This window comes from Saccopteryx bilineata, chromosome 6 (assembly GCF_036850765.1).
Source record: "Saccopteryx bilineata isolate mSacBil1 chromosome 6, mSacBil1_pri_phased_curated, whole genome shotgun sequence".
Classification (NCBI taxonomy): Eukaryota; Metazoa; Chordata; class Mammalia; order Chiroptera; family Emballonuridae; genus Saccopteryx; species Saccopteryx bilineata.
Genome location: NC_089495.1, coordinates 40489448 through 40516748, shown reverse-complemented (window position 1 = coordinate 40516748; position 27301 = coordinate 40489448). Strand labels below are relative to the sequence as shown.

The 27301-nt window shown below is 34.5% G+C and overlaps 1 protein-coding gene across 2 annotated transcripts in view; it reads left to right on the top strand.

The window, feature by feature from the left end:
• MYO16 (myosin XVI) overlaps positions 1–27301 on the top strand; it is a 596349-nt gene that overhangs the window by 222932 nt on the left and 346116 nt on the right. For both annotated transcript variants that reach the window (XM_066236132.1, XM_066236131.1), the window contains exons 7-9: positions 6945–7070; positions 14950–15025; positions 17608–17761. In XM_066236132.1, coding sequence (XP_066092229.1) covers positions 6945–7070; positions 14950–15025; positions 17608–17761 — 356 coding nt within the window. The remainder of the gene's footprint in view (positions 1–6944; positions 7071–14949; positions 15026–17607; positions 17762–27301) is intronic.

The following is a 27301-nucleotide window of genomic DNA, read 5'->3' as shown; positions in this document are numbered from 1 at the left end:
GTGGCATGAGAGAAAGAAAAGACTTTACAATGACTTTAAGTATTTTTAGCTTGGACAACTGGAGTGATGGCGTTGGTATCAAATGAGATAGAGAAGGGTGAAGCTTTGAGCAGGAAAGATCAGAATCAGTTCTGGAAATATATTCAGATTTTCATGGAGATGTTGACCTTGTGGTTGGATATCACAGTCTGAAAATCAAAATATGTCTAGACTGCAGAAACAATTTTGAGAACATTAGCATGTATGTGATCTTGAAAACCCCAGACCATGGATGAAATCATGAATTTGATGCAGAAGGGAAGAGGATCTGTGACCTCACCTTGGAGTTTTGGGAAAAGAGGAAGATCCAGAAATGAGAAAAGAAGAAGCAACTCCCCAAATAGGAAGAAAATCCAAGAGAATGAGAAGTTCTGGGAGCCAAATGAATTAAATATGATAATAAGGAGAGTATGATAGACTATTAAATACTGCTGGAAGGAGTCAAGTAAATGGAGATGGCAAATTGACTGTTGGGTTTTGTAGCATGGAGGTCATTGGTTTTCTCATCTAGGGTAGTTTTAGTGGAGTAGTGGAGTCAAAATCCAGCTTAGAGTAGATAATTAATAATACATTTAACACATGTAATATACTAATGCCTCACACATAGTAGAAACCCAGTAGAGCCTTTGTTTCTTTGTTTGGCAGAAGATATTGCAACTTTAAATACATTTTTAAGAATTACTGTTAAAAAACACTAATATAGATGCTTCAATCATTGTTGAATAAAAGGACTTTTCAGTAGAAAAGTTAGTGAAATAATCAATATAGGGAAATGGGTTGCTCTCATTTATAACAATCTTCAATTTTGACATTCCTTGTGGCTTTTTTATAATTGAATAGAGGGAAAAAATGTTGCTAATAATTGTTCTGTAATAACAGTCTTCTGGTGCTCATCTTTGAGCTTTTTACAAGGAAAATAACAATGAATGGAAAATTAGAAAGTTGTCCCTTGGATGTCAGCATATTTAAGAAGTGACAGTTTAGTTCGATTCTTAGGTCTTATTTAGTTAGTCTGTTATGTTAAAGGCTGCCATATCTGGAGTTCCTTTCTGTAAGGCACATGTATATTGTGTGTTTTTGTCTATTGTCAGTGATACCATGAGATACATTTTTTTCTTAGACTGATCTCTGTGTTCTGAGTTGGAATCTCAGTGGTGCTTCAAAATTAGGCATAATATTTTACACTGTTAAATTGTGCAAAAGAGATGAAATTATCAACAAATGGTTCAATGGGAGTAAACCTCTAGTAAGATGGTTTTAATATTGTCTTTCCCTCCTTTTTTAGAATATAGGATGAAATAACCAAATATTTCTATAACTCTTTTAAAAAGATCTCTTAGTTTACATTCAAATTCTTCTGAAAAGAAAATAGAAACCTTAGAAAAGGATACAGTGCAGAAAAAGCATGTGCATATGAAAATTATTTCCCGGATGTGAATGTATATATGCTCTTGGAAAATACTGCTGCAATAATTAGCATATATATCACAAAGATGCTGGTTCTTTATTGTTTTGTTTTGGGTTTTTTTCTTAGAATTTGATGTATCACACCTGGCCTTCAGACATATAGGTTTTTGGAAAAGAATTATTCATGAGATGTAAATATCAAGCAATCTTGCTTTTGTTTCTTTGTTATTTCGAGAGTACCAGTTCCTTTACTTCCAGATAAAGACGTAGCCAGTGCCATCAATTTTCTGGTCATTTTTAGAGAATACAGCTTTGTGGTTACTTTATATCATAAAACATAGCCTTAGTTCAGAGATTATAATACCTGGACCCATGTTATATTGAAAACTCCCACCTTGCACAAAGTCCAGGCTCATTGATCTTTTCAATGCCATACTCCCCTTTAGCCATATGGTATAGCCCGCATGTCCCTTGTTCATATGTTTTTATATAATAAAAAATGGTACATAGAATTATAGAGAAAACCAGTTATGTTGAAATATAGTAATCATGAAATTGAAATTTAGCTTGTGATATGTAGTGTCCCTTTTTTATTAATTAATACACTAAGTATCAGATCTAATAATTACCATTATTTTATAGTAAAGTTGAACTTGGGTGATATTTTGAGATACCTACTATGATAATAATGTGATATGAAAATATCATTTCTTCTCATAATAACACTATGACTATGTTGCCTATGTTTGTCATTAAAGAATTTGCTAAATTTTTAGGAGTTAGAAAAAATGTATAACCAATCATTTTCCTACCCATGTTTACAAGCCACTTGAAATCTATCAACAGACCCTAAGTGGGCCTGTGAGTAAATCTAAATTTAAAGACCCTGATTTCAGTAAAATCTTGAACCTTCTAATCCAGTGTAGCGCTTTGTCAGATTAAGAAGTCCCTAAAAGAGAGGCTGAGCATGCTCACCTGACTCCCCCCTCCCATTGCTCTTTCTCTTTGGGATTTCTGTAATCAAAGAAGAAAAGAGAGGAGGAAACAGATGCGCAAGAGAAGATGAGTACTGAAGTCTTTTCCCTCTTCACTCCGAATTATTCTTCTAACCATCAATTTTCTGGAAAACATAGTATATAATCATACAGAAGCATTATCATTTACCTGAGAAATACCTGATTATTGGGCATTTATGTTTTTGCCATTTTTGATATTATAAGAAACCTTTTTGTTAATAATCACTATATGTGCCTCTCTTGATTATTTCTTCTGATACATTAGGAGAAATGGAATTCTGATTCTGAAATAATAAAAATTTTTTCCAATTTATTGATTTATATTGCTATACTGAGTTCTAGAATGTTTGTACCAAATTATACTCTATCAAGGAGTGTGTGGGAGCACTTATTTATGTAGGTCCTAGGTTTTCTGTTCCTCACAATCATTTATGTTAAAAATGATTGTGAATAATTTGCATTTATTTAATTACCAGCAGTACTACTTTCATATACTTATAAGCTAGTTGTAATTTTTTCTTTTGTGAATTGACTTTTATTTTGTTTAATTTTTAAGTGATGGCCTTTTCTTGTTAATTTCTATGAATGCTGTATGTTTTAAAGTATTAGCACTTTGAGATAACTATTGTAAATATTATCCTGGTTTATTTGCCTCTTAATTTGCTTACTGTCTGAAGAATAAATGTCAATTTTAATTTTTTGGAGCCCATCACTTGCTAGATGTGACTTTTGCTGGTTTCTTAAATTTCTGAGTCATAATTTTCTCCTTCCTTGAATCTGAATAATAATAGCACCAACATTGCAGGATAAGCTGGTCCCACAAGACTATGCATCTAAATTGCTGAACCTATTGTCTAGTTAGCACATCATGAGTGCTCAAAGTTAGCCATTATGCAATCAGAACATATTATAACATTGAAAGTATCCAATATATTTAGGGAAAATTAATTTAAAATGAGTACGCACTGAATGATCCTAATTTTGTAGAAGTGGTATGTATATGCATTATTAGATAGAAATAATTCTCCAGAATGTCAAAAGTAATTATCATGAAAGTGCAATGCCAGTATGTTCTTTATTTTCTTTCTTTTGTTTTATACATTTTTAATACTCTGCAGAATAAATAAATATAAACTAATTTATAGCTTAAAAATATCTCTTAATTTTACTTAAACTTACCCTTGATAGGGACCTGGAATACATTGCTGCTAAAATGAGGTGAGGCCGTCCTGGCAGGAGTCCCTGAATGAGTGTTCTGTGTGGGTTAAACCCTGTCCATAGCAACTGATGCAGCTGAGAATGAACATTTAAAATATAATCATTGCTACATATTTTTATTTTAATAACTATCGTTGGGGTACTCTTTTACAATATTAGAATTATAATTTATTTGGGAAAATTAATTTAAAACTTCTAACTTTAGGAAAAGATCAGTAACCTATTTTTTTTATTTTCTAATAATGAAATCTGTCATTAAATGAAATAAACTGCTTGCCAATAGTATGAGATAAGGTGGTGTAAAGTGATCTGATGCGGTAAAAATAAGGTCTTTATGGGAAGTAAAAACTAAGATGTACTCATGACCCTATTCTCTGACCTCACCCAGGCCTGTTGCACTACCTGAGTGAGCGAGAGGCAGTGTTAGCAGGATTCCGGCTGCATAGACCGCAGACTTCTCACTGGAGTCTGAGAGTCTCCTGTGTTTTCAAATCTGAAAATGCGGTGACCTGGTAATGGTTTTGCAAAGTATACAGAAAGCTCATAAGCCAAACTTAACAAACACAGCTGTGCCTACATGGGTGGTGTGCCAAGGGAAAGCTAAAGCAAGTGTGTACATAGTGTGCATCTTTAGAGACAGACATTTTAATACTAGATTAGTATGTGGGAGAGGGGTGGATTACAGGAAGAAGACAAACTGTATATTCAAACAAAGAAATTATGGGATGATTGCAAGGTTTGTTAGGAGCATTAATACTGCAGTGTTATCTTCGCAGTTTGGCCAACTCGAATGTACATCCCTCTTTGCTGTTTCAAAGTATCAGTGCAGAAGAAACTGTTTTTCAGACCCGGTGGCCAAGCTTCCCTGAATAGTTACCTAAGTTATCTAATCCACAACTTCCCTAGCTTCAAAATTAGGGTGATAACTGACATCACAGGCTGTACAGAATAAAGAACTAATCTGTAACATCTATGCCTACTGTTTGAGGGACCACTATAACATCTTGTCTGCATTGTCACTAGATAGATTAGATTATTTCTAACTTGGAATAATTTTCTGCCAGAGAACTGTGCTTCCATATAGCTGTTGTTAGTTCTCTACAGAAACAACACCCACCTTTGTGTATCTCATAAGACCCCGTTAGCTAGCAGGAGAGGAGTGTTCTAATACACCGGAGTGATAAACATTCTTTCACATTTGAGCACCTGGTATTTTCCTACCCTAGTTAGGATATGGTAGTACTATCAATTCTATTTCAGAAAATAGACATTTTTAATTTTTTATCTCTAAGTCTAACTTTAGTAATAAGAAACTATGTCAATGGGGGGGGGTCTAGTGACTTGCTTATGAATATGAATTCAGAAGTTGATTGCTCTGAGAATTAAGGCGAAGACTCTATCTACCTCCTGATATTTTATTATAATTATTTTTAAAAAGCAATAAAAAATCAATGTTAGGGATTTTTTTGTATTTGTTTTGAGATTGCCTATATATGTGACCACCTCCATAGATGTAACTGATAGCTTATGTTTCAGAGAGCTTTTCTACTAAGTGAACTGTAACTATTTCCTTCTAGTCTTTTCCTTGTGAGCAATACATGAAATGACTGACTGAGAGGCCAATTTCTAAATGGTGGAACCTGATTTTTGTGGCATTTAAACAAAATATTCATAAAGGGGTTGATCCTATGAACTTGACATCATTAGTATCGAGCTCTAACCAACTAATGGAATATTTTTATGCAGTTTTACTCAGGGAAGATCTTCTGAGATCCAGATGTTAGTGCATATAGTGCAGAGTAACCTGCCAATCACTGACTCAAGTAATTGATTCAAATAATATAGAATAAATTTAGAAGCAGATGAAAGATTAGTTCTCTATAAGAACAAGAATAAAATTATATTTCATCAAAAGACTTGTGAATGTATTATTTTTGGGACTGATTGCTAGAATAAAAATGAAATGAATTCTGTATATAACAAAGCACAGGAAGATTGATGTAAAACTTAATCACTTAATATTTATGCCTTAAATTAGATGAATTAATTTGTTGCTGTAATATATTTAAAGTACAAGAAATAAACAGGTAAGTGTCACTATAGATAAAAGAGTATTTTAAGTCTAAAGATAGAAAAGCAAATTATTTTGCTGAATTCTATCAAAATATATATATTTCATAAGCCATTTGACTTTACTGTAATTTTATTTTTGTAGCAAAATGGAAAGGAAAAGAGATAAATTTTATGCTATAAATTCCAGAACTCATTGTTTTAGCTATTTTTAAATGTTTTTGTTTTCTTTTTCATATAATTTTTACTTTTTAATTGTTATAATTATAAAATTAATCATGTAGTTACCTAATAACCTAATTTAATTTAGGTTAGATGATAAGTTACCTACAAATAAAGGCTGCTACATTAAAAACTGGAATTCTCATATTAGAAAAACTTGAGTCTCCAAACCTTGTTCTCATCATTGTTGTTCCTGAGGCCTCATTTCTAAAGTTCAGGTTGCATTAAGGAACTGAACTTGGCCTGACCTGTGGTGGCGCAGTGAATCAAGTGTCAACCTGAAACACTGAGGTCGCCGGTTTAAAACCCTGGGCTTCCCTGGTCAAGGCACATATGGAAATTTATGCTTTCTGCTCCTCCCCCCTTTTCCCTCTCCTCTATCTAAAAATAAATAAATAAAATCTAAAAAGAAGAAAGAAAGAAAAAAAGAAACTAAACTTAGAGAATGTTAAAATGATAGCTATGCAATCATTTTAAAGCTTTTCAGGATTAATTCATCCTATCTGGTGTTCCTGTCCCTTTTCTGTGTATATAGACATCACAATGATCACATTTTCTGTTGTCATTTGTATCATTGAATCTCTCTCTTATGCAACCAAACACAGTGCTGGGATTTTAGAACAAATCAGTACATGACTGACTTTTGGGCAAGTAGTAGTAAAATATTGAATTATTAATTTTTGTATTTAGAAGTATTCATATTGTCATAGAAAGTAACACTAATGTAGTAGTAACACTACTTACATGAAAAGTGAATATTGTCAGAGTAAGTAGGAAAATAATATATAATAAACACATAAGCCTTTTCAAAGAAGGATGATATCCACTTGTACCAAAAAAAGAAAATTATATGTCTGCTCCTTTGATTAAGGGCTCTGTATTTTGTGTTCGAACTTTATTAAATAGTTCTATTTAAAACACTGAGTAAACTGCATGGATATTGTTAAGTAACAAAATATATCTTTGTTGCAGTTACATATGGCATGTGCCAGTGGCTACAAGGAGGTGGGATCTCTTCTCCTGCAACATGGTGGAGACCTCAACGTAGTAGATAATCAATACTGGACCCCACTGCACTTGGCAGCAAAGTATGGCCAGGTAAATGAATTCGTGAATTACTTTTTAAAAACTTATTTTATGATCAATGCATCATTTTATATTAATTCTATTTTATTTCAAAACATGTATTATTCCTAATATAATTTGACTTTGAATGGCATCATCTTACCAAACAGTATTAATATTGAAAGAAAATATTTACTTTTAGAAGGATACATAATAGTATATACATTTCTTAGGACTCTTCATACTGCATATTGTACTGAAAGTCATTGGAGAAATAATCAAAACTTATATTCTTTATAAAATGGACTTAATGTAATTTTAATATTATATACTTCTTATTAGCTTGCTATTTCATGAGTCTGTTATAATTCCATATGTTTTCTACAGTAGATGTAAAGTAACATTATATTTTATATTTTATTTTTCTCTATATATCATCTTAACAAATGAAGGATGGATAGTAGAATTCTTTCACTGAATTGATATTTGGCTATAGCTGATGCACCTTGAGTTACTGTTGCACAAATTAATTTTCACTAGGTATCATTGTATCATGAAGAAGAGCAAATTCTAACATTTAAATGATTTACATGGATGAATATGGCAGCATTGTTCATAATTCATTTATATTAAAATCAATTTATAACAATATTTATGTTTTCTTAGAGAAACTCTTAGTAGTAATAGTTTGAAAAATAATTCAATTTTACATATAGTATGTGGAGATTTAAGCTAAACTTCTTGATATCCAAACATTAGTTTGAGATAACAATCATACTCATCTCTTAGATGCTAACTAGTATGCAAAATATCCATCATAAAATTTGAGAAGTGCTGTTGTTGAAAGCACTAAAAACATTTCCCTTTCACATACTTTAGGAAAAGCATCTTGCTTGGGAAGGTCTTCAAATAAGTATTGCTTACTTTATCAACATTTTCTTTAGGGAAATATCTCACCATTTAATGAAATTTTTAACAGATTATTGACAAACCTCAAAGTGTGCTTTGAGCAAGTGAATGGGTGTGTAAGTGAATGGGTGGATTACGGGGTTGAGGTTGCAGAGAGCTGAAGTTCTTGGCCTCGGGGGTCCAGGGTCCACAGGTACCCTTACACCACTGGAGCATTGAGGATTAATGCCTCAGCTCTCCGTTGTTAGCTCAGCAGCAGCTTGCCAGATACTGGGAAAGAGGCTTTGCCATTCGTTAGAAAGAGAGAAGCAGACATATAAGAAAGTACGTACTGTTTTCTAGAATGCAAGGTATTGACCTATGCTGAAGAAATGGTGATCGGTGTATTATCAAAATGTGCCCATTATAGTCAAGGATTGCTTCTGGAAGGTCCTAAATCTGGAAGTGAGTGACAGTTTGGTCTGATGAAGCAGAACTACCCCAACTTGAATGAAGGCTTTCACTTTACTCAATTTTTCACTTTTGATTGGTATTTTAGATTTTGGATCAATACCATTTTAAAAAGCAATAATTTATTTCCCTGTAACCACTTTTATGAGATAACAAACTCTACTGCATTAGGACTAGATTTTAAAAAGTTTTTTTTTTTTAAAGACATATAATGGACTAAACATGTCACTAATTTATCTATTCGAAATTTAACAACTTTTTTCAGAACCCTGTGTGTAGTTTTTGTTTTCTTTGGTTGCAGGTCTAATAAAATATTTGGCATTGATTGGTATGTTTTTGTATTTTTAAATTCTATGATGTCCATTTGGTTCTTTTTTATGATATTTATACTTTGATGAAATTTTCTATTTTTTATTTTTTATTTGTTTTAAAAGAATTTCTAAGTGTTTGTTGAGGTATTCTTATGATGGTTGCTTTACAATCATCATAAAATAATTCCAGCACAAAAACAACTAATTTTAGAAGAATTCTTTTTTTTTTTTTTAGGAGAGAGACAGATAGGAAGGAAGAGAGATGAAAAGCATCAACTTATAGTTGGAACACCTTAGTTGTTCATTGATTGCTTTCTCAGATGTGTCTTGACTAGGGAGCTCCAGCTGAGCAAATGACCTCTTGCTCAAATCAGCAACCTTAGGCTTTAAACCAGTGACCTTTGAGCTCAAGCCAGCGACCATGAGGTCATGTCTATGATACCACGCTCAAGCTGGTGAGCCCACACTCAAGCCAGATGAATCCACGTTCAACCTTGTAACCTTGGGGATTTGAACCTGGGATCTCAGCATCTTATGCTGATCTTTTGTCACTGTGCCACCATCTGGTCAGGCAGGATTCATCTTACCATTAATGTTAACTAATCGTTTTGTTTGTTTGTTTGTTTGTTTTTTGTATTCAAGATGTAATCTCTTGATCTTGGTATGATGGGTGATTTTATCGTGGACAATTTGGCTATTATGTTAAGAGAATCTTTGTTTTGTATACATCTGTTTTAGACAGCAGTCAACATGTTCAGGTTTAGCCTCCAGGTTCTGGTCCACTTGAGTGGGATGTTGGTTCTAATGACAGTTTAATTTTCAGACCCTTTGAGGTGCTGTTTGAGAATGCTTGGTTTATCCTATGCCCTGGGGCTCCCACTGGATCCTATGGGTGCCCCTAAAGGGATGGAATTGATTTTCCCAGGGTAGGCTACCCCATGTGCCTTTGTGTGGTAGGGGAATCTCCATGGGTCAAAAAGACTTTCAGGGCTTGGGACCTGTTGGGAAATGCTCCTTATTGCAAGTGACCCCCTCCCTATCCTCTCTCATCTCTTGTGAGGTAGGAGGAGAATCTTAGGCTCAATGGGAGAAAATTGCCTATTTGGGCACTGAATGTTAGTGGGGTCATGGTATTGGACTCACCTAATCTTGTTGGAGAAATATGGTTTGGATGGAGGAAGAATGCATCTATCTGGGTTCTTTTCTTTCCACTAGATTGGGGATATGATAACACTTAATCCACAGATGCCTTCTTAACTGGGTGTGAGGACATAGGGTGCCCTGCCTCTCTCTGATTCCTCCCTTTTTGGCATCCTTAGCCACTTTCACTTCTCAGACTTCTTCCTGGGTTGTCTGTTATTTCCAGGATTTTTTGGTGTTATTGATAGAGAGGACCAAGAAGAAACTAGTTAAGTTGTATCTTCAAACAACTGCCTTTGTTTTAAAAAACACTTATTTCTGAAAGCCTTGTAAAGATTGGTAAAGTGTAACGAAAAGAAATGAACTACGATTATTTTCACATGAAACCCACTTGAGGAGGCAGAGAATAAATTAATATGATCATTGCTGTCTTTGGTTCTACATGTTGAACATGCCTAAATGTGACCAGTTTTTCCTGAAACAAATTTTGAAGGATCATCTGGATATTTCCATTAAGCTACACTAATTAAGGCAGAAGGAAGTAGTGGCTCTTCAACTACTCCCTCAGGAAATCAGATGAAGCTGCTTATCCTTTTCCCAGAAATTCCGAGGCACATAGAGTACACCTACAATTTCAGAGATCTAGAGTCCTCCATGAAAATACATGGCATAGTCCTTTCAGAATTCATAAGAAACCCAACTCTGCTGAAGTAGAAGCTGTTATCAAAAATGTGCATTTTTAATTGGCCTATAATAGAGCTTTGTTATATATAAGTGTTATAGACCAAAATCACAATCAGATAAAATTTTTGTCCTGGAGAGAGACAGGTTTTATAGACCCATGACAAAAGACTATTAAACGAATAAAACAGGTTAGCTATATAATAAAAATACTTTCAACTGGTTTTAGTGATGAAAGTAGATTTTAAAAGATATTATTTTACATAACTATGTTTAACAATAAGAAATCATTTAATGATAAATGTACATACCAGATGTGACCCCTGCCACACCTCTGTGATATAAGGAACATAAGCCCAGTCTGGTTGCTACTTCCTGAAATTTTATGTCACACAAAAGTTGTAAGAGAAGAATCAATGATTAATAAGGTAGAAAGAATTATTGGAGATCTCATAAAATCAACCAAGTTCAACTTTACTGTAAAATCACAGTAATTACTAGATCTTAGTGTATTAATTAATAGAGGCACAACACTATGTATCACAAGTTTAATTTTAACATCATTATTACTATATTTCAACATAACTGGTTTTCTCTGTAATTCTATGTACCGTTTTGTTGTTTTGTTTTGTTTTTTTTTTTTGTATTTTTCTGAAGCTAGAAACGGGGAGGCAGTCAGACAGACTCCCGCATGAGCCCGACCGGGATCCACCCGGTATGCCCACCAGGGGGCGATGCTCTGCCCATCTTGTGGCGTCGCTCTGCCACAATCAGAGCCATTCTAGCACCTGAAGCAGAGGCCACAGAGCCATCCTCAGCGCCCGGCCATCTCTGCTCCAATGGAGCCTTGGCTGCCCAGGAAGGGAAGAGAGAGACAGAGAGGAAGGAGAGGGGGAGGAGTGGAGAGGCAGATGGGCGGTTCTCCTGTGTGTCCTGGCCGGGAATCGAACCCAGGACTTCTGCACTCCAGACCGACACTCTACCACTGAGCCAAACTGACCAGGGCGTACTGTTTTTTATTACATAAAATATATATAGAAAAGGGGCTTACGGGGTATACCATATGGCTAAAAGGGAGAATGGCATTAAAAAGATCAGTGAGCCTGGACTTTGTGCAAGTTGGGAGTTTTCATTACAACATGGGTTCAGACCTTCTAAACTCTGAATCAAATTTATGTTTTGTGAAAAAAGTAACCATAAAAGCCATATGCCCTAAAAATGACCAGAAACGGCCATTTATAGTGTGCAAATGAGGCAGATTTAAATAATAATTTCAGATTTATCTTCTTCTTTAGAAAATGACTAGTCATTAATTTGGTATTTTTCTTTTTATTTTTTTAAATCAAGAGAGAAAGACAGACAGGGACAGACAGACCGTAAGGGAGAGAGATGAGAAACATGAACTTATGCTTGCAGCACTTCCGTTGTTCATTGGTTGCTTTCTCATATGTGCGCCTTGACCAGGGTGAGGGGTGTTCCAGCTTAATGAGTGACCCCCTGCTCAAGCCAGTGACCTTGGGCTGAAGCCAGCGACCTTGGGCTTCAAGCCAGCCACCAGGGGGTCATGTCTGTGATCCTATGTTCAAGCTGGAGACCTGTGCTCAAGCTGGTGAGCCCGCACTGAAGCTGAGAAGCCTGTGCTTGACCCTGTGACCTCAGGGTTCAAACTTGGGTCCTCACAATCCCAGGTCGATGCTCGATCTGTGTCACCACCTGGTTAGTTTACTATATTTCGAAATCTTTAGATGTTTTAGTACAAAGAATAGAATTTGAAGACTATATATGTGTTTTCCATTTTGCTCCATTGAGCCTACTGGAATGGGGTCTCCACAAGAATGTAAACTTCAGAACAGCCGAGATATTACTTGTGTGTCGCACTATGCCATCCCTGTGTCCAGCAGAGTGATGGAAGGAACTGAGTGGACAGAACAATCAACCAAGAACTGGAAGCAAAGTTCCAATGCTGAGCGGTAGAGTGAGGATTCTCTGTTAGAATATATGACACCAGAACCAAAATATTCTTCCTCCATTCAAACTGCAAAATTGAATGAGAAATTTACATTAAAAGAAGATTTTGAGGAAATTATATCTTGATTATTTTGTCAAGTATATCATATGAAAGAATTATTTAAAAAAATTGTTTACCTATAAAATACCACTTAATATTTATTTTGGAAATGATATTTTAGAAACAGACTTATTTGAATATTAATTTATATGGAGGGGAGATTTATAACTCTCTAAAGACATTTATTGTAAATAAATGCATTTCAGTTCAGAAAAAATCTTTAAAAATGCTAGCATTTTAAAAAGGCCAAATGGCAGTTTTAGAGATGTTCATAGCAATTTCACTTTCTTATAAATATCTTATGAATATAAATACTTTTATGGAGAAGGTAGTTTATAATTTATGACAGTATTTACAGTGTTACTGACATTTATACTGGAATGGCATGTATATTTTAACAATTTCTTTTATAAATATGTTAATATTTCCATTGAGAAAAAATAAATGCCTATTCTTCTCTAAAACTGAGCACTGAATAAATTATGTGAGCAACAATTCTTTCACAAGTTGTACTTAAGATTTTATTCTAGTCTTGTATATACTTTAGTGTTTATAATAGCATTGATAATACTACAACAAAAGATAAGAAAATAATTGTATGAATGTTAAATACCCTTATTTTTGAAAGCATTTTGTATCTCACAACCCATATATCTTGATGTTTGAAGGAGTCACTTGAATTCTCAAATTTTTTACCTAAGTATGTAAGAACTGAGACATATCTAGAGTTTTTCTTTTTCTTCAGATAGTTCTTCTTTGCTTTCCTCCTACCCCCTGATAAGTTCAGTGCTCTATCCTAGGTCTTCTCTCTCCTCAATATTTACATGTGTTTAGGAGTCTTCTCTCTTTCAGCTTCAATACTCTCAGGCTTGTAACTCCCAAAGCCTTCTCTCTCATTTCTCTCCCAAATTCCAGACCCAGGAGGATCAATCACAGCCCAGAGGGAAATCCCTATCCACCTGCCATCAAACTCAACTTGTATCAAAGAAAAGAGAATTAGTGTCTTCTTTTTCCCATTCCCAATATGTTGCCTCTTCTCTGTTTCCTCATTTTCTGGGCATTATTCTTTTCTTATCTCTCCTCACCCATATCTAATCAACCACTGAGCCCCAAAACTCTTACCTAGCAAATGGATTTGAGCTTCTGAGCTATAATCATGACCAATGAATTCATGCGTTCTCACTGCCTCTTTCCTCATCCAGTGCTTCAGCATTTCTATGTCAGGATTAACCAAGCTGGCAACCTCCTCCCCAGGCTCCCTGCCCCTCTCCCACTTCATGCTAAATTCAAAAACAATAAAACTGTTTTTAACACAACAGCCTTTCCATCACTGTTGATATGAAATCCCACTTCATAACATAGTAGCCAAGCCCCATGTGCGTGGGCTTCTGTTTCCCTCTCCAGCTTTCGTACTCCTGCCTCCGCACACCAGGTTAGAGGATGTAGTCATGCTGAACATCTTTTAGTTTCTGGAAGATACCATTATGTACATTCTTTTCATGTTCTTTTCTTGAAAGTGTTAAGTGTTCAGATCTGACAATATGCAATACTATATATACCAAGATTAATTTCTACAAATATCACAAACAGATGAAGTTAAGCAATTTGTTGTTTATGGATACTTCCATATGTAGGGTCCAAGCATATGAAAAAAACACAGTAATGTTTAACCCAAAATTCATGATGGTAGTCAACCCTGGAAACTAGGAAGAGAGAATGATTTTTAATAGGAGCACACAAAGATACTATTAGTGACATATTTAAAATTTTGGTGCACTGGAATTTATTTCATTATTTCTCTTTTAATGGTTTATATACAATATATGCACACTTTGTAAGCATGGTGTATTTAATATTAATTTTTAAAAAATGTATTAATCTCTCAAGTTGCTTAATTCTTATAATTTGAAATTTAAGATTTTTTAATTCTCTAGTGTGACTTCCAGTTCATATTGTCTATGATACTGTAGTGTGTGGACAGTACTAATAAGTGAGACTTTCATGAATTGCTGAATTAAAAAAACAACAATACTGTAACATATTCCTCCCAGAAGAGCTGCCCCGCAAAAAACCTGAAAAGTTTTAAGTGCACTTCTTCAAATCTTCAGTGATTTATCCTGCATTTGATAAGTAGTGTTATCTTAGCTGATGAAACAGTTCATATGTCTGTCATTTTTAAAAATGTAACAGGAAACAGGGAATGTAAGAAACATTTAGCATAGAAAATTATGCTAATGTATTCTCATTTCTCCACCCTTAAGTGCCCCTTGAGGCCATGTCGGTGTATTATTTACCAGTGAATCTTTATTATCTGGCATGGTGTTTCCTATTTCAATTATCTCTAATGTTTCAGACAAACCTGGTGAAACTTCTTTTGATGCATCATGCAAATCCAAACCTTCTGAACTGCAATGAAGAGAAGGCCTCAGGTAGGTTATGAGTGTCCTGGAACTACTGAGCAGTCACTGTTTGCTTCCTGTCATTTGTAAGTAATTTCTCTATCATGAGCATAGCGAGGAAATGAGAGCCTCTCCTCAGAAGCTCTGTGAAAACCACCCTCGTTTGAGCATGACTCACAAACTCAAATGTGGTCCTCCAGACCAAGAGTGCATCAGAGAGCGTTTAAGTTTATCGATTATTGTACACTTCATTGCAATTTGCTTTTCAAGCTTTAAACTTCCAGGGCAATGATTCTTGCAGTGTCATTACTTTAAATATTTTCTTTCACTGTTATTTTAACTATTTTCTCATCATACTTACATGCTTGTTCATTGGGGTATTTTTAAACAGTAATAGTATATTTATACTGTAAGAAATAGAGACTAATACTGTAAAGACAATTTAAAGTTAAAAATCTTAATTTAATATTACTTATTTTTAATAAATATATTTTTGAACATTTCTAAAGTTCTGTTTCCTAGTGTTCTTTAATATATTCAGATATGGATTTTAAAAATGGATGTCATTCAATTTTTCATTTTTAGAAAATTTTACAAAATTACCACTCATAAATTGTTTTGGTATATTGAAAAAAAAAAGTCTAGCATAAGTAACAAAATAACAAATTATGAAGATAATGATTGAGCTGAATGATTTATACTTATTCTTCTTGTTGTAACTATAACCTAAGATTTTATGTTTGATATATTTACGGGAGGGTGTATGATTACCTGATAAATCTCTAGTTTAATACAGGATGAGGGATTTGCTCTATTATTTTATTGGAATTAAATAAATTAAATTAAATATCATTGTTGAGTGTGTTTTCATCTCTCTGCTAAAATATACTGATGATTTAACAAATAGAATTATGATAGCTTGACAATCTCAAACTTTAGAACAGGCTGATATTAATGATAGTGTAGTAATTTTAACATGAACAAATAAGGCAAGTCTAACAGTAAATATTAAAGGAGCAAATAGAAATTAATAGTATAGTTTTCTTCTACTTTTTTACAAATGCACTTATTGTGAAATATAAGGCACTACCTTTGTTAACTCTATTCTAGTTCCAACAGTTTACATAGTTTCAAGTTTGTATCCCTGGCTTTTTGCTCAAAGAAGGGAATATATGATTGATCCTTGACTTCATAGACTCCTGTCTGTAACACTTTCTCTTTTAGGTCTAGTGTCAACTGTGTCAAAACAGACATCAGAGGTAATTGACAGTCCTAGAACCCCAGGGAATGATTAAATTTCTGATCTACAGTCAGCCTGGTCACCTCAGGTCTAGCACATGATGACTCAGACAATTTTGCTCATGTTGTTGATGCCATATCTACCATCAGAGTAATTCCTTTTCTGTGCCATGTTGACCCTTAGTGATGTGACTCTCAATGAACATTTGTTGACTTAGTGAAAATATTTCTCTCATACACAAGGATAAAGAGCTATAATGCAGTAAGAGGTTTCAAGTAAATGCAAGCTATCCCAACATCTTATCCAAAGGCAAGAAGAATGAACCAGATAAAACAGTAGTGCAGTGAACAGTTACCTTAATACCCATATTATGTCTGAGCATATGGAATTATCAAAATACTATATTAGATTCTTGATATTTTGAGTTTCTTAAATTTGTAATGGGCACATAAAAATTATCTGGGAGATGAAAGAAATTTGGGATGTAGCTGATAGGTGGGACAGAAATAATCTTCCCAAGGAGGATGAGCTGTATCCTACTCATTATGTGGTTATGATTTAGCCTAAAGCAAATGATGATACAATCCTGGCATAAATGCCTTCTTGTGGTAGCTGAATTACTGCATCCAGCCCATAAAGCCACATAAGTCAAATTTATAGACAAAAGTGGTCATACAGTTTAGTAATGAGGGTTGAAGAGGAGCAGTTGCCTCTATTACGTTCTTAGTTGTTATTAATGTGACTTTTCTCTTCAGGATTTATTGATTTCTATTATCACTTGTTAATAAGTGTAAATTTGACTTATACCCATTTATATTAATATCCAGATATGTTCAGATGTCACTGTTAATGTGTATTTTATAAGGAACTATAATAATTCATATTTTAGATTGGGAGGCTAGACAGTATTTTAATAAAACAACTGATTATTTATTTGTACATCTACCCATTTAGTAAAATGTTTTATTTAGACTACTTACTACATGTTTTACAATAGTTCATTCTGAATATATAACTATTTTTTATCATTTTGTTTCATATTCACCAAAATAAACAGTTTCACTGATAATAAAATGATATTAAGTTCTTCAAGCTTAGCTTCTCAATGCTTTACATTTTACACATCATCACTTAGTGAAAATTATTTTTATATTTAATTTTAAATAAATATGTCGCTAATATGAAAAAGGTAGTCATTTTAAATGGCAGTGCTGCAATTTTATTTTTGCCATTAAAAGTTAAATAAAACTTTTAATGGTTTTATTTTGCTAGATGTGCTAGTAAATTTTAGCATTTTCAGAATTATTGAAAGTAAATCGTTTGCTGTGATTTTCCTATTCACTTTTTCTGATTTCTTTATTGTTTCACGTAGATATTGCTGCATCGGAGTTTATTGAGGAAATGTTGCTGAAAGCTGAAATTGCCTGGGAAGAAAAAATGAAAGAGCCTTCGTCTGTGCCCGCCGTAGCACAGGAGGAGCCCTATGAAGAGATCATCCAGGACCTCCCAGCGCTTTCCAGTAAGCTGTAAGTGCCTCCTGTCTAGCATGAGAAAGTCATGGACCCCGTGCCCTGCGGAGTTCACTGTTCTCATTTGTCTTCCTCCTCTCTAATCACCATTTTACACTCAATAGAACGTCTGTCTCTTAACTAAAAGTTAGAGAATTGAAGCTACATTTCAATATATTTGTCAAAAAATACTTGTTGACAATAATGAGTTTAGCATACTTTTATGAAAACCCAAAACATGACTATTTCAGTAATTAGATGAATTTGTCACCATGAGATCAAAGATAATACTTTTTATCTTTAAATTTTTTGTTTGTTGATTTGAGAGAGAGAGAGAGAGAGGGAGAGAGAAAGAGAAACATCCATTTTTTTGTTCCACTTACTATGCATGCATTAGTTGATTCTTGTATGCGTCCTGACCAGGAATCAAATTCCTAACCTAGGTGTATTGAGATGATGCTCCACTGTGCTACCCAGCCAGGGCCAAAGATAATATTTTAAACATACTCCAGGTTTTTAGATCAACTGGTATGTAAGGTTTCTAATGATTGTTAATATGACTCTATTTCTGAAGGTGGGAAATACAAATAGGCACTTATTTTCTCTTTACAGTGTAAAACTATATATTTCTTATTGTCTAAAATACCTCCTAAATATTAACACATGGTACAAAAAAGGACATAACTTTAAAAAATTGTGCTAAATGGACAAAGCAAGAAACAGAAGTCCACATATAATACATATCCATTGATATGAAATGTCTAAAATTATCAAATCCATGTAAATAGAGAGCATATTTGTGTTTTCCAAGAGTGTGGAGAGGGGGTAATGAGGAGTGTCTCTTAATAGATATGGGTCTTTGGAATTGATGAAAATGTTCTAGGCCTAGATGGTTACACAAATATGTGAATATGCTAAAAAGCATAGAATTATACAATTTGAAAGTATGTATCTTTTGCCTTGTGAATTTAACTCAATAAAATAAATAAACATATATAGAAAAACAGATAAAATATATTTTGTTAAAACAAAACTTTATATGTACTACCAGTGAGACTTTGAGGCCGTTGTCTCCTTGTATGACATGTTTCTTTTCTGATTATGGAGATTATGTCTACTATTGGAATATTTTAGGGTTCCTTGGATAAACAGCAGTAGTTTCTGGACAATCTGAGAAATAATCAGGGAAAAGATGGAGTCCAATTTATACCCTATCAGTTCTAGAAGATACATTGGAGGACATAACTGAGTGTGGTCGCGGAAAGGGTTTTTAAGTGTATCTTATTTTCAGGCATCTTTACCAATGAGGCACCCAGATCCCAGATCAGGTCTCTCAAAGGAGGGGTCTCCCAGACAAGGTTGCGATGCAGAGGAAGAGGAATAGCTGTGCTCTCTGCAGGAAGGTTTGCTCCAAGAAGGAGATGGGCTGAGGAGACATTCTTCCCAGATTCATCTTCATCCACCAGACAATTTGTTCCACTTCCCAAATGTAGAGGGAGGCCCAGAATTAGGTGACCCAATTTCTCTTCTTGGGAAGTTGAAAAAATGCTGCCATGGAATGTGACCCAAAGACCATTGTGGGGAATAAATAAGCTAAAGGGGAACCCTTTGAGAGCCTGTCCCATCACCAGTCTTCAAAAACACTTTAAATTTAAAATTAAGCTAGCTAATTTAGAGGCTGAAGCCATATAAAGTACACTGACCTCTATCTACTTAATACCAAGATAAATTCATTATTGTATTGGATTATTTTTTATTACTTTGTTATAAAGGAGCTGATTTTTATGTCAGACATTATGCTGAGAACCTTTGTGGGTTGTCTATATTCAATTTTCAAAGCCCTGTTAAGGTTCTTTAATTTTCCTAAGATCACAGAGCTGGGAAATGGTGCATCAAAATTTATAGCCCAGCAATTGGACCCCACATTATTTTCACCTATACCACATTATCCATCTTCTGTTTTCACAAGTTAAAAAAAAAGTATCACATTTATGTAGGTGCAAAAGGGAAGCCATAGAATGAATAGTTAAGAGTCAGGTCAGGAAATTGGTAACTGATAAGACAGTTTTCAGGTTAACTAAAATGGTTAGAATATGGTAACCTTACTCCTTATGTTATTATGTTACTGATCACAATGGAATGAGCAGAGTGATACAAATATTTGCTGTGCAAGAATCTTACACCCTGACCAGTTGTTCAGTGGTAGAGCATCAGCCCGGCATGTGAATGTCTTAGGTTCAATTCCCAGTCAGGACACGCAGGAGGAGTTCCCATTTGCCTCTCAACACCTCCTCCTCTTGCTTCTCTCTCTCTTCCCCCATGCAACCATGGCTCAATTGATTCAAGCAAGATGGCCCTGGGCACTGAGGATGGCTCCCTGGCCTCCGCCTCAGTTGCTAAAAATAACTTGGTTGATGAGCAATGTAGCAACAGCCCCAGATGGACAGAACATCACCCCATTCGGGGTTTGCCAGGTGGATCCCAGTCAGGGCACATGGTTGGGGCTCATGGAGGAGTCTGTTTCTCTGCTTCCCCTTTCCTCACTTAATACAAAAAATATTTTTTTTACTCTTCAGGTGTTGATATTAAAATTAATACCCAATGTGTTCCACTTTACTTTTAAGAGTCTGTTATAAACTTCCAAGTAAAGAGATGTTAAAGTGTAAACAGAATTAAAGTTTGAGTTAAAACCATATTTTTTCATACTAAGTTATTTTAAATCAGAGGTAGTCAACCTGGTCCCTACGGCCCACTAGTGGGTGTTCCCGCTTTCATGGTGGGCGGTAGCAGAGCAAACAAAGTATAAATAAAAAGATAGATTTAACTATAGTAAGTTGTTTTATAAAGATTTATTCTGCCAAACTTAACAAAAATTCGACATAAAGTACTTGGTAGTAATTATTATTATATGCTTCAACTTGTTGTAACTCTGCTTTATAAATTTTATAAAGTAAAGTTACTTCCCTACTTTATAAATCACCATAACTGTGGAACTGGTGGGCGGTTAGAAAATTTTACTACTAACAGAGATACAAAAGTGGGCGGTAGGTATAAAAAGGTTGACTACCCCTGTTTTATATAAATATTGACTTATATATGTATCTATAGTTTTATTTATATTTTTTGCTTTATTTATAAACAAAGAACACAAAAACATTTTCTCAAAGTGTTTTTTATTTTTATATTATTGATTGAACACCTGATTTTAAACAATACATAATAGCTTATTTATTCTACACAATTAAATATAATTGTTTTAATTACATACATTTTTCTTTTATTGACTCATAACAAAGCTTTGAAAAACTTTGAAGTATTATATTGAATTTTAACCTTTCTTCATTGTAGTCTATTTTTTAAATTTTTCTTCAGAGATAGAATTGAAAATTAAATAAAAGAAGAACTTAATCATAATTTTAAGTATTTTTAAACTCTTAAAAAAATTGGTTAGTTTAACAGCAACAACTAAATAAATTTGTAAATTTTCTTTTATAATTCATTTTGACACATTTTATCTATTGTATTTGTTTTGTTTTGTTTTAGTGAAAGAAGGGGAGACAGAGACAGACTCCTGAATGTGCCCCAACCAGTATCCACCCAACAAGCAGCCTCTAATAGAGCAATACTCTACCCATCTTGGGTGGTTGCTCAGCAACTGAGCTATTTCTAGCACCTGAGATGGAGGCTCCACGGAGCCATCCTCAGCACCAAGAGCCAACATGCTCAAACCAATTGAGCAATGGCAGCAGGAAAGGGAAAGAGAGAGAGAGAAAGAATGAGGAAGTGGAGGGGTAGAGAAGCAGATGATTGCTTCTCCTGTGTGTGCTGACTGAGAATAGAACCTGGGATATCTGCAGGCCAGGTTGACAACACCTCTGAGCCAACCAGCTAGGGCTATTGTTTTTATTTTTTTACATACAATGTCTAAATTTTTATTACATGTATAAACTTGCTTTTAGCATGAGAAGGAAAAGTATGGACATTTTAAACTCCCTTCATGATCAAATGATCAAACTCACAAATATTACTAAGGTAAAAACATTCTCTAAGACTGGTAAATGTGTGTATTGTTGAGAAAAAAATATAATGCTTATTGATTTTAGTGTGCTTTGATCTCACCATAGTGACTGATTTGGAAAACAAATTTACTGAAAAGTTTTGCAACATGCCATTCTTTTGACAGAGAACATACAGGGTGGGCAGGACTAGGCTTACAGTTGTAAATTTTTTTTTTTTAATTTATTTGGCACATCTTATCTGTCTCTGACTGTTTATTCTTTATATACAACTTCTAAATTTTTATTACATGTACACAAAAGAGTTTATTCTTATATTATTATGTATTAATTATTTTGTTATTTTCCATACAAACAAGTATACACCTCATTACGTCTTTAATTAAATTATTTAGCCTAAGAAAAAATAGTGATATTTACTGGTAAGAGAAGTATAGAATTAAGACGAACTTAAAAAGCCTTTTCTTCTTCTCTATATAATCTGTGTTTTCCCAATAAATCCTTCCTTTCCCACTGTTTATCTCTAACCCTCACTCTGAAGAGTTACTATGTATTACCTCTTCTGAATTATAGTTGCCATTCTTCATCAATTTTAACCTTAAATTCCTATTTCTTTGCTTTATAAAGTTGACATTTAAAAAATTTTTTTTCCCAGAATGTATTTTGCTAAAACTTTAAAAAAGATTTGTGTGGTGTACTCTTTCTAATATTTCAGCATATATGTCAAATATCCTTTCCACTGTTAAATTAATTCATTTTTTTGTGAGCATTCTGTGCCCTAAATTATGATTTAGCCAAGATAAAAATCACTTCACTGTGTTCCACTGTTAGTAGTAAATGCCTTTCTTTGTAACAATATATAATAAAAAATTTCTACATTATCGGATTATCCCATATTTCATGTTTCTAATATATCTTCTATCTAATTAAAATAATTAAGGTGTTGATTTGTTACCTGGACTTTAAGTTCATGTCTCAAATGAACAGGTTAGATTTAACTCCAAAGATCCTAACAAGTGTAAAATTCTCTATCTGGTCTCTAGCCACAAAGTTTTTAAGTTTTCTCTCTCTGCTTTAAATTTACAACTATTCTCATACTTGATTGTTGTTCCTCACTGCATTCTTTTTTCCTGCTGACTGGGGGCCTCTTCTCTGTGCTGTCTCTTCTGTCCACGGATGTATTTTTCAGTACCTCATTTACTGTTATTGCTGCTGACTATGCCCTTGGTGTTTGGATGTGGGAATGCTCTCCGAGGGTTTTTAATCACTGAGAAATTCTGATATGCGCCAACTTTTGTTTCTAATATTCTATTTCATAGAGTCCTTAAGTCAGAACCCATTAAAATTCTGCACAGTGCCAAAATAGAGTAGTTTAAACAATTGTGGGATTTCATTTATTAATAATAACATTAATTCCAACTTATAGCAGCAACAATAAAAGTTAATTGTTGGGCAGTTACAAAGGTGTCAGGATGTGTGTACAAAGTGGTTTGCATGGTTAATGTCATTTAATCCTCAAAATATCACCTGAAAGTATGTTCCATCACTATCCTTACTTTTACATCCCTTTCTGATACTCAGACTTTAGTAACAACTTATGACACACAATTATACCCAATCTTATATTGTTTCAGTAAGATAATTTTTATTTGTGATTCTAAAATTTTTCATTGGCTTTAAAGAGAGAATTGTTGATCTGAGTTGCACTGTTATGGTCACCCATCTCTAGATGTGACACAATGTCAATTTAGGATGAATGTTTAATATGTTAATTTCAGAAGACAGTCTATTATCTGTGAGAGCTTATCCTTACTGGGCTCTGCACTTACTGGCTCTGTGACCTGGGTAATTTAATAAAACTTTTTGTCACATTTTTCCTCAATTGTAAAATGTGCGTGTTGTATAATAAAGAATTTGGCCCGGCCTTTATCCCCTTCCTGAGAGGGGGAGACCTTAAGTCCTTAGAATTCCCAAGTGTCCTTGTTGTTCAAAAGCCCCTTGGATCATACTTAAGCTTATGCTAACAAGGTGGTTCAGAATGAGGGCTGGTCACACCAGAAAAACCAATGATGTGATAAAAGACTGGGGCTCTGAGCCAGCCTGGCCACCAGAAAGGGAGAAAGACTGGAGATTGGATTCAAACATGTGACCAGTGATTGAGTCAATTATGCCTGCATAATGAAGCCCCAGAAAAAACTCTGGAAAACAAGTTTGATGAGGCCTCTTGGTTGATGAACAGATCAGTATTCTGGAAGGGTGATGTTCCCTGGCTCCATGGGGAGAGGACACCAAAGCTCCTCATTCAGGACCCTCTTGGATCTCACCTTGAGTGTCTGGTCCTGATTTGTATCCTCTATAATAAAGCTGTAATAATAGCAAGTATAGTGTTTTCCTGAATTCTCTGAGTTCTAGTGAATTATCTAAACTGAGGGGGTTATGGGGACTCCCAAATTTGTAGTTAGTTGGTCCACATGTGGGTGGCATGGAGACTCCCAGACATGTGGTTGGCATCTGAAGTGGGAACCGCTTTGTTGGAAATGGTACCCATAACTTGAGGGGTCCACACTAACCCCAGGTGGCCAGCTGCAGAATTGCACTGCAGTTCACCGTAGGATGCTGCTGATGATTGGTGATGCCTGTTTCTTGGGCTTGTTCTTGATGAATAATAACTGAGTTAATGTTTATAAAAGTGCTTAGAGCAGTAACTGGCTCACTGTAATATATAAGTGTATGAGAAATGAAAAAAGAAAAAGAAGTGTTTTTTATTCAACTGCAAACTGTCAGCAAATCATCTAAAGAATAAAGGCCTTCTGGCAATAGCTTAGAAGACAGTAGAATTAGTGCTTCAGCTTTGTGCTTTTAAACTGATTATGACCATATGCAGAAAATCTATATTTTCTAGGCAACTGGAAAGAAAACCCAGTTTCAGAAAAGACCAGCTTTAGTTAGGTGAATCCTCTGATTAAGTTGCTTAGGGTCTGGGTTTCCAGTGCTTCCGAGTCATCAGGAACTTGGGATGGAGAGAAGAGGCTGCTCTTCATGGGACGGAAAAAGGTCTAAGAGGGGACAGAATCAGGGCGACAGGCAAAGGAACTGGAGAAGTCAGGGAGAAATCCATGGGTGGCTGCAGCCAAGTAGCCATTAATGAAGAGAATACCCTCTGGGCATTTTCAAGTGGTGCAGTGTAAATTATGCAATGTGTCCTTCTTGACCACAGTAAAACCTGAGACTCACAATAGGCTTAAGAAGATTTTGTACAAAGTTGTGAGGGTGCCACATTTTATGAAACAGGTTCAGCTTATTGTATTCACTGAAAAGTAAGCCAACTTGTGGCTACATTATGATTTTTTCTACCACTTTTGTTGCTCAATTGAAAATAAATATGGTTTGCATATCAAAGCAATTTTAATAATCATTTTCATTTATCTTCATTTGAACTTTTTGACTTAGGATGGACAGACGTAATTATCCACATTTTCGTTACAGAGAAATGAAGCCCAGAGATGTAACAGACTTGAAGGTATGACTACTCTGTGGCAACTGCAATTAGAACCCAAGTTTTTGGAGTCTTTATTCACACTCTCCAGCCTAAGGCAGGAACAAACTCAAGAACATGATTTGAGCATCTCCATAGCCTCATGGAATTCACAGTCTTTCTGTGAAGATCTAAAAAAATTTACTCATATGAGGGAGATTGCTTTTGACCCATGCCAAACCACTGCACATGGGGACATTCATTATTCAAATGGCTCTTTGAGATTTAGACCAGGCTGCTCAGAAAAGCACTAAAAGCACACTTTACTATAAGTCCCTTGGATACAATTGCATTGTAGACATTAATTTCCTCGCTTCTGCTGGTTGAACATCACACCTCTAACACCTGTAAGGCAATTGTTGAAAATTTACTTATTGACCCCGAATGACCTAAGCATTTTCTAAATCAGCACAGTTTCAGTGATCATTGTGCAGTAAAATGATATCATCTTAGATAAAGTTTGACCAGACACCGAGGTCTGGATTCTACAGAGTCTTCATTTCATTTGGAACCTCTTGTACTTTTGTCATAGATGTTGGGGAAGCTGTGGCTGGCTGGCAGCAATCTGGATTTTATTAGCATGTCATCCAAAGGACTCACGACATACCAAGCACTTCCACTAGAGCCCTTGTGTTCCTATGTCAAACTTTTTTTTACTACTGTTTAACAAAAGTTTCCAGTGATCAGAAACATTCTTTACTTATACTACCTTCAAGTATGAAAGAAATAATATGTAAGTCCATTTCAAAATAGTGGCACTTATTAAAAAAGGAAATTGTGTCATATTTAGAGACTTCCTCTTTGAGCTGGAATATTTGGAGTAAGAACTCCTTCTGCAACCAATTTTAGTTACCCTTCAGACTTTGGTGATTGGCTCTAAACATCATACTTACTGAGAGATACTATTGTTTCATATAAATATGATATATATAATATGCAAAATAGATGTTTGAGAGTCATTTCTAGCAAAGGTTAACACTTGTCATGTTCAGAAACTCCCTTCACATATGAATAGAGCTGTTGGATTCAACTTATTTTAATTTAGAGTTTAAAAACTTATTTGATGTTATCTATTGAGAACTACCAAGATGACTATGAGATGTTGTAAAAAATATATAATTTTTAATCCAACCACAAGTCACATGTTGAAATTTTTGTGTTTTAGACACAAGTCTTATTTCACCAAAATTGTAGTTTTTTTTTTTTCTTACAAAAACTAAAGTCATTTTGGAGGGACCAAAGAAAAATTTAATTAAAAACTCTGCAGGAACTATTTCATTCAACATTATCTTTGGATCATTATCTTATTTAATAAATGCAGCAAATCCCAAATTCCTCGTAACAAATAATTTACATAGCTATGTTCCAAGTATTAAAATTGAGATCTATTCAGTCCATTACTTTAACCACCAAAATAACTAAACCACATATGCCATTTCTTCTATTAGATTTTTTGTTTCTATTAGACTTTTTTCTTCATTGGCCTAATATATCTCAATATAGTCAATTTTATTTGTTCTCCATAGTTTTCTAAAATTGTTTTAGATATAATGGCCAATAATTGTCACCTTTGTAAGTTTTATTTTATGAAGTTCCTGTTTCCATTTTCAGATATCAAATCTCAGTCCTATAGGCACATTTGCTCTGCATGAAATGCCTTTTATGTTTATAGAAATAAGTAAGTTTTGAATAAATCCAGTAGAGTTCAGAAATTGCTTGTCTGCTGCTATAGCCCCAATTCATTTGTAACACAGTCAGGTTAAAGCTAAGCACTGTCATTTTCTTTATGGAGTCTGTCATACCAAAGACCTTCTTTTAGAAAATATACTATTTCAATCCTATTTTTTCTGTTTCTCACTGATAAATTTATGTTTCTAATAATTCTTTTTTTAAGACCTAATTCATTTTAGAGAGGATAGAGAGAGATAAATAGATAGAGAGATAGAGAGGAGGGGAGGAGCAGGAAGCATCAGCTCTCTTATGTGGCTTGAACAGGCAAGCCCGGGG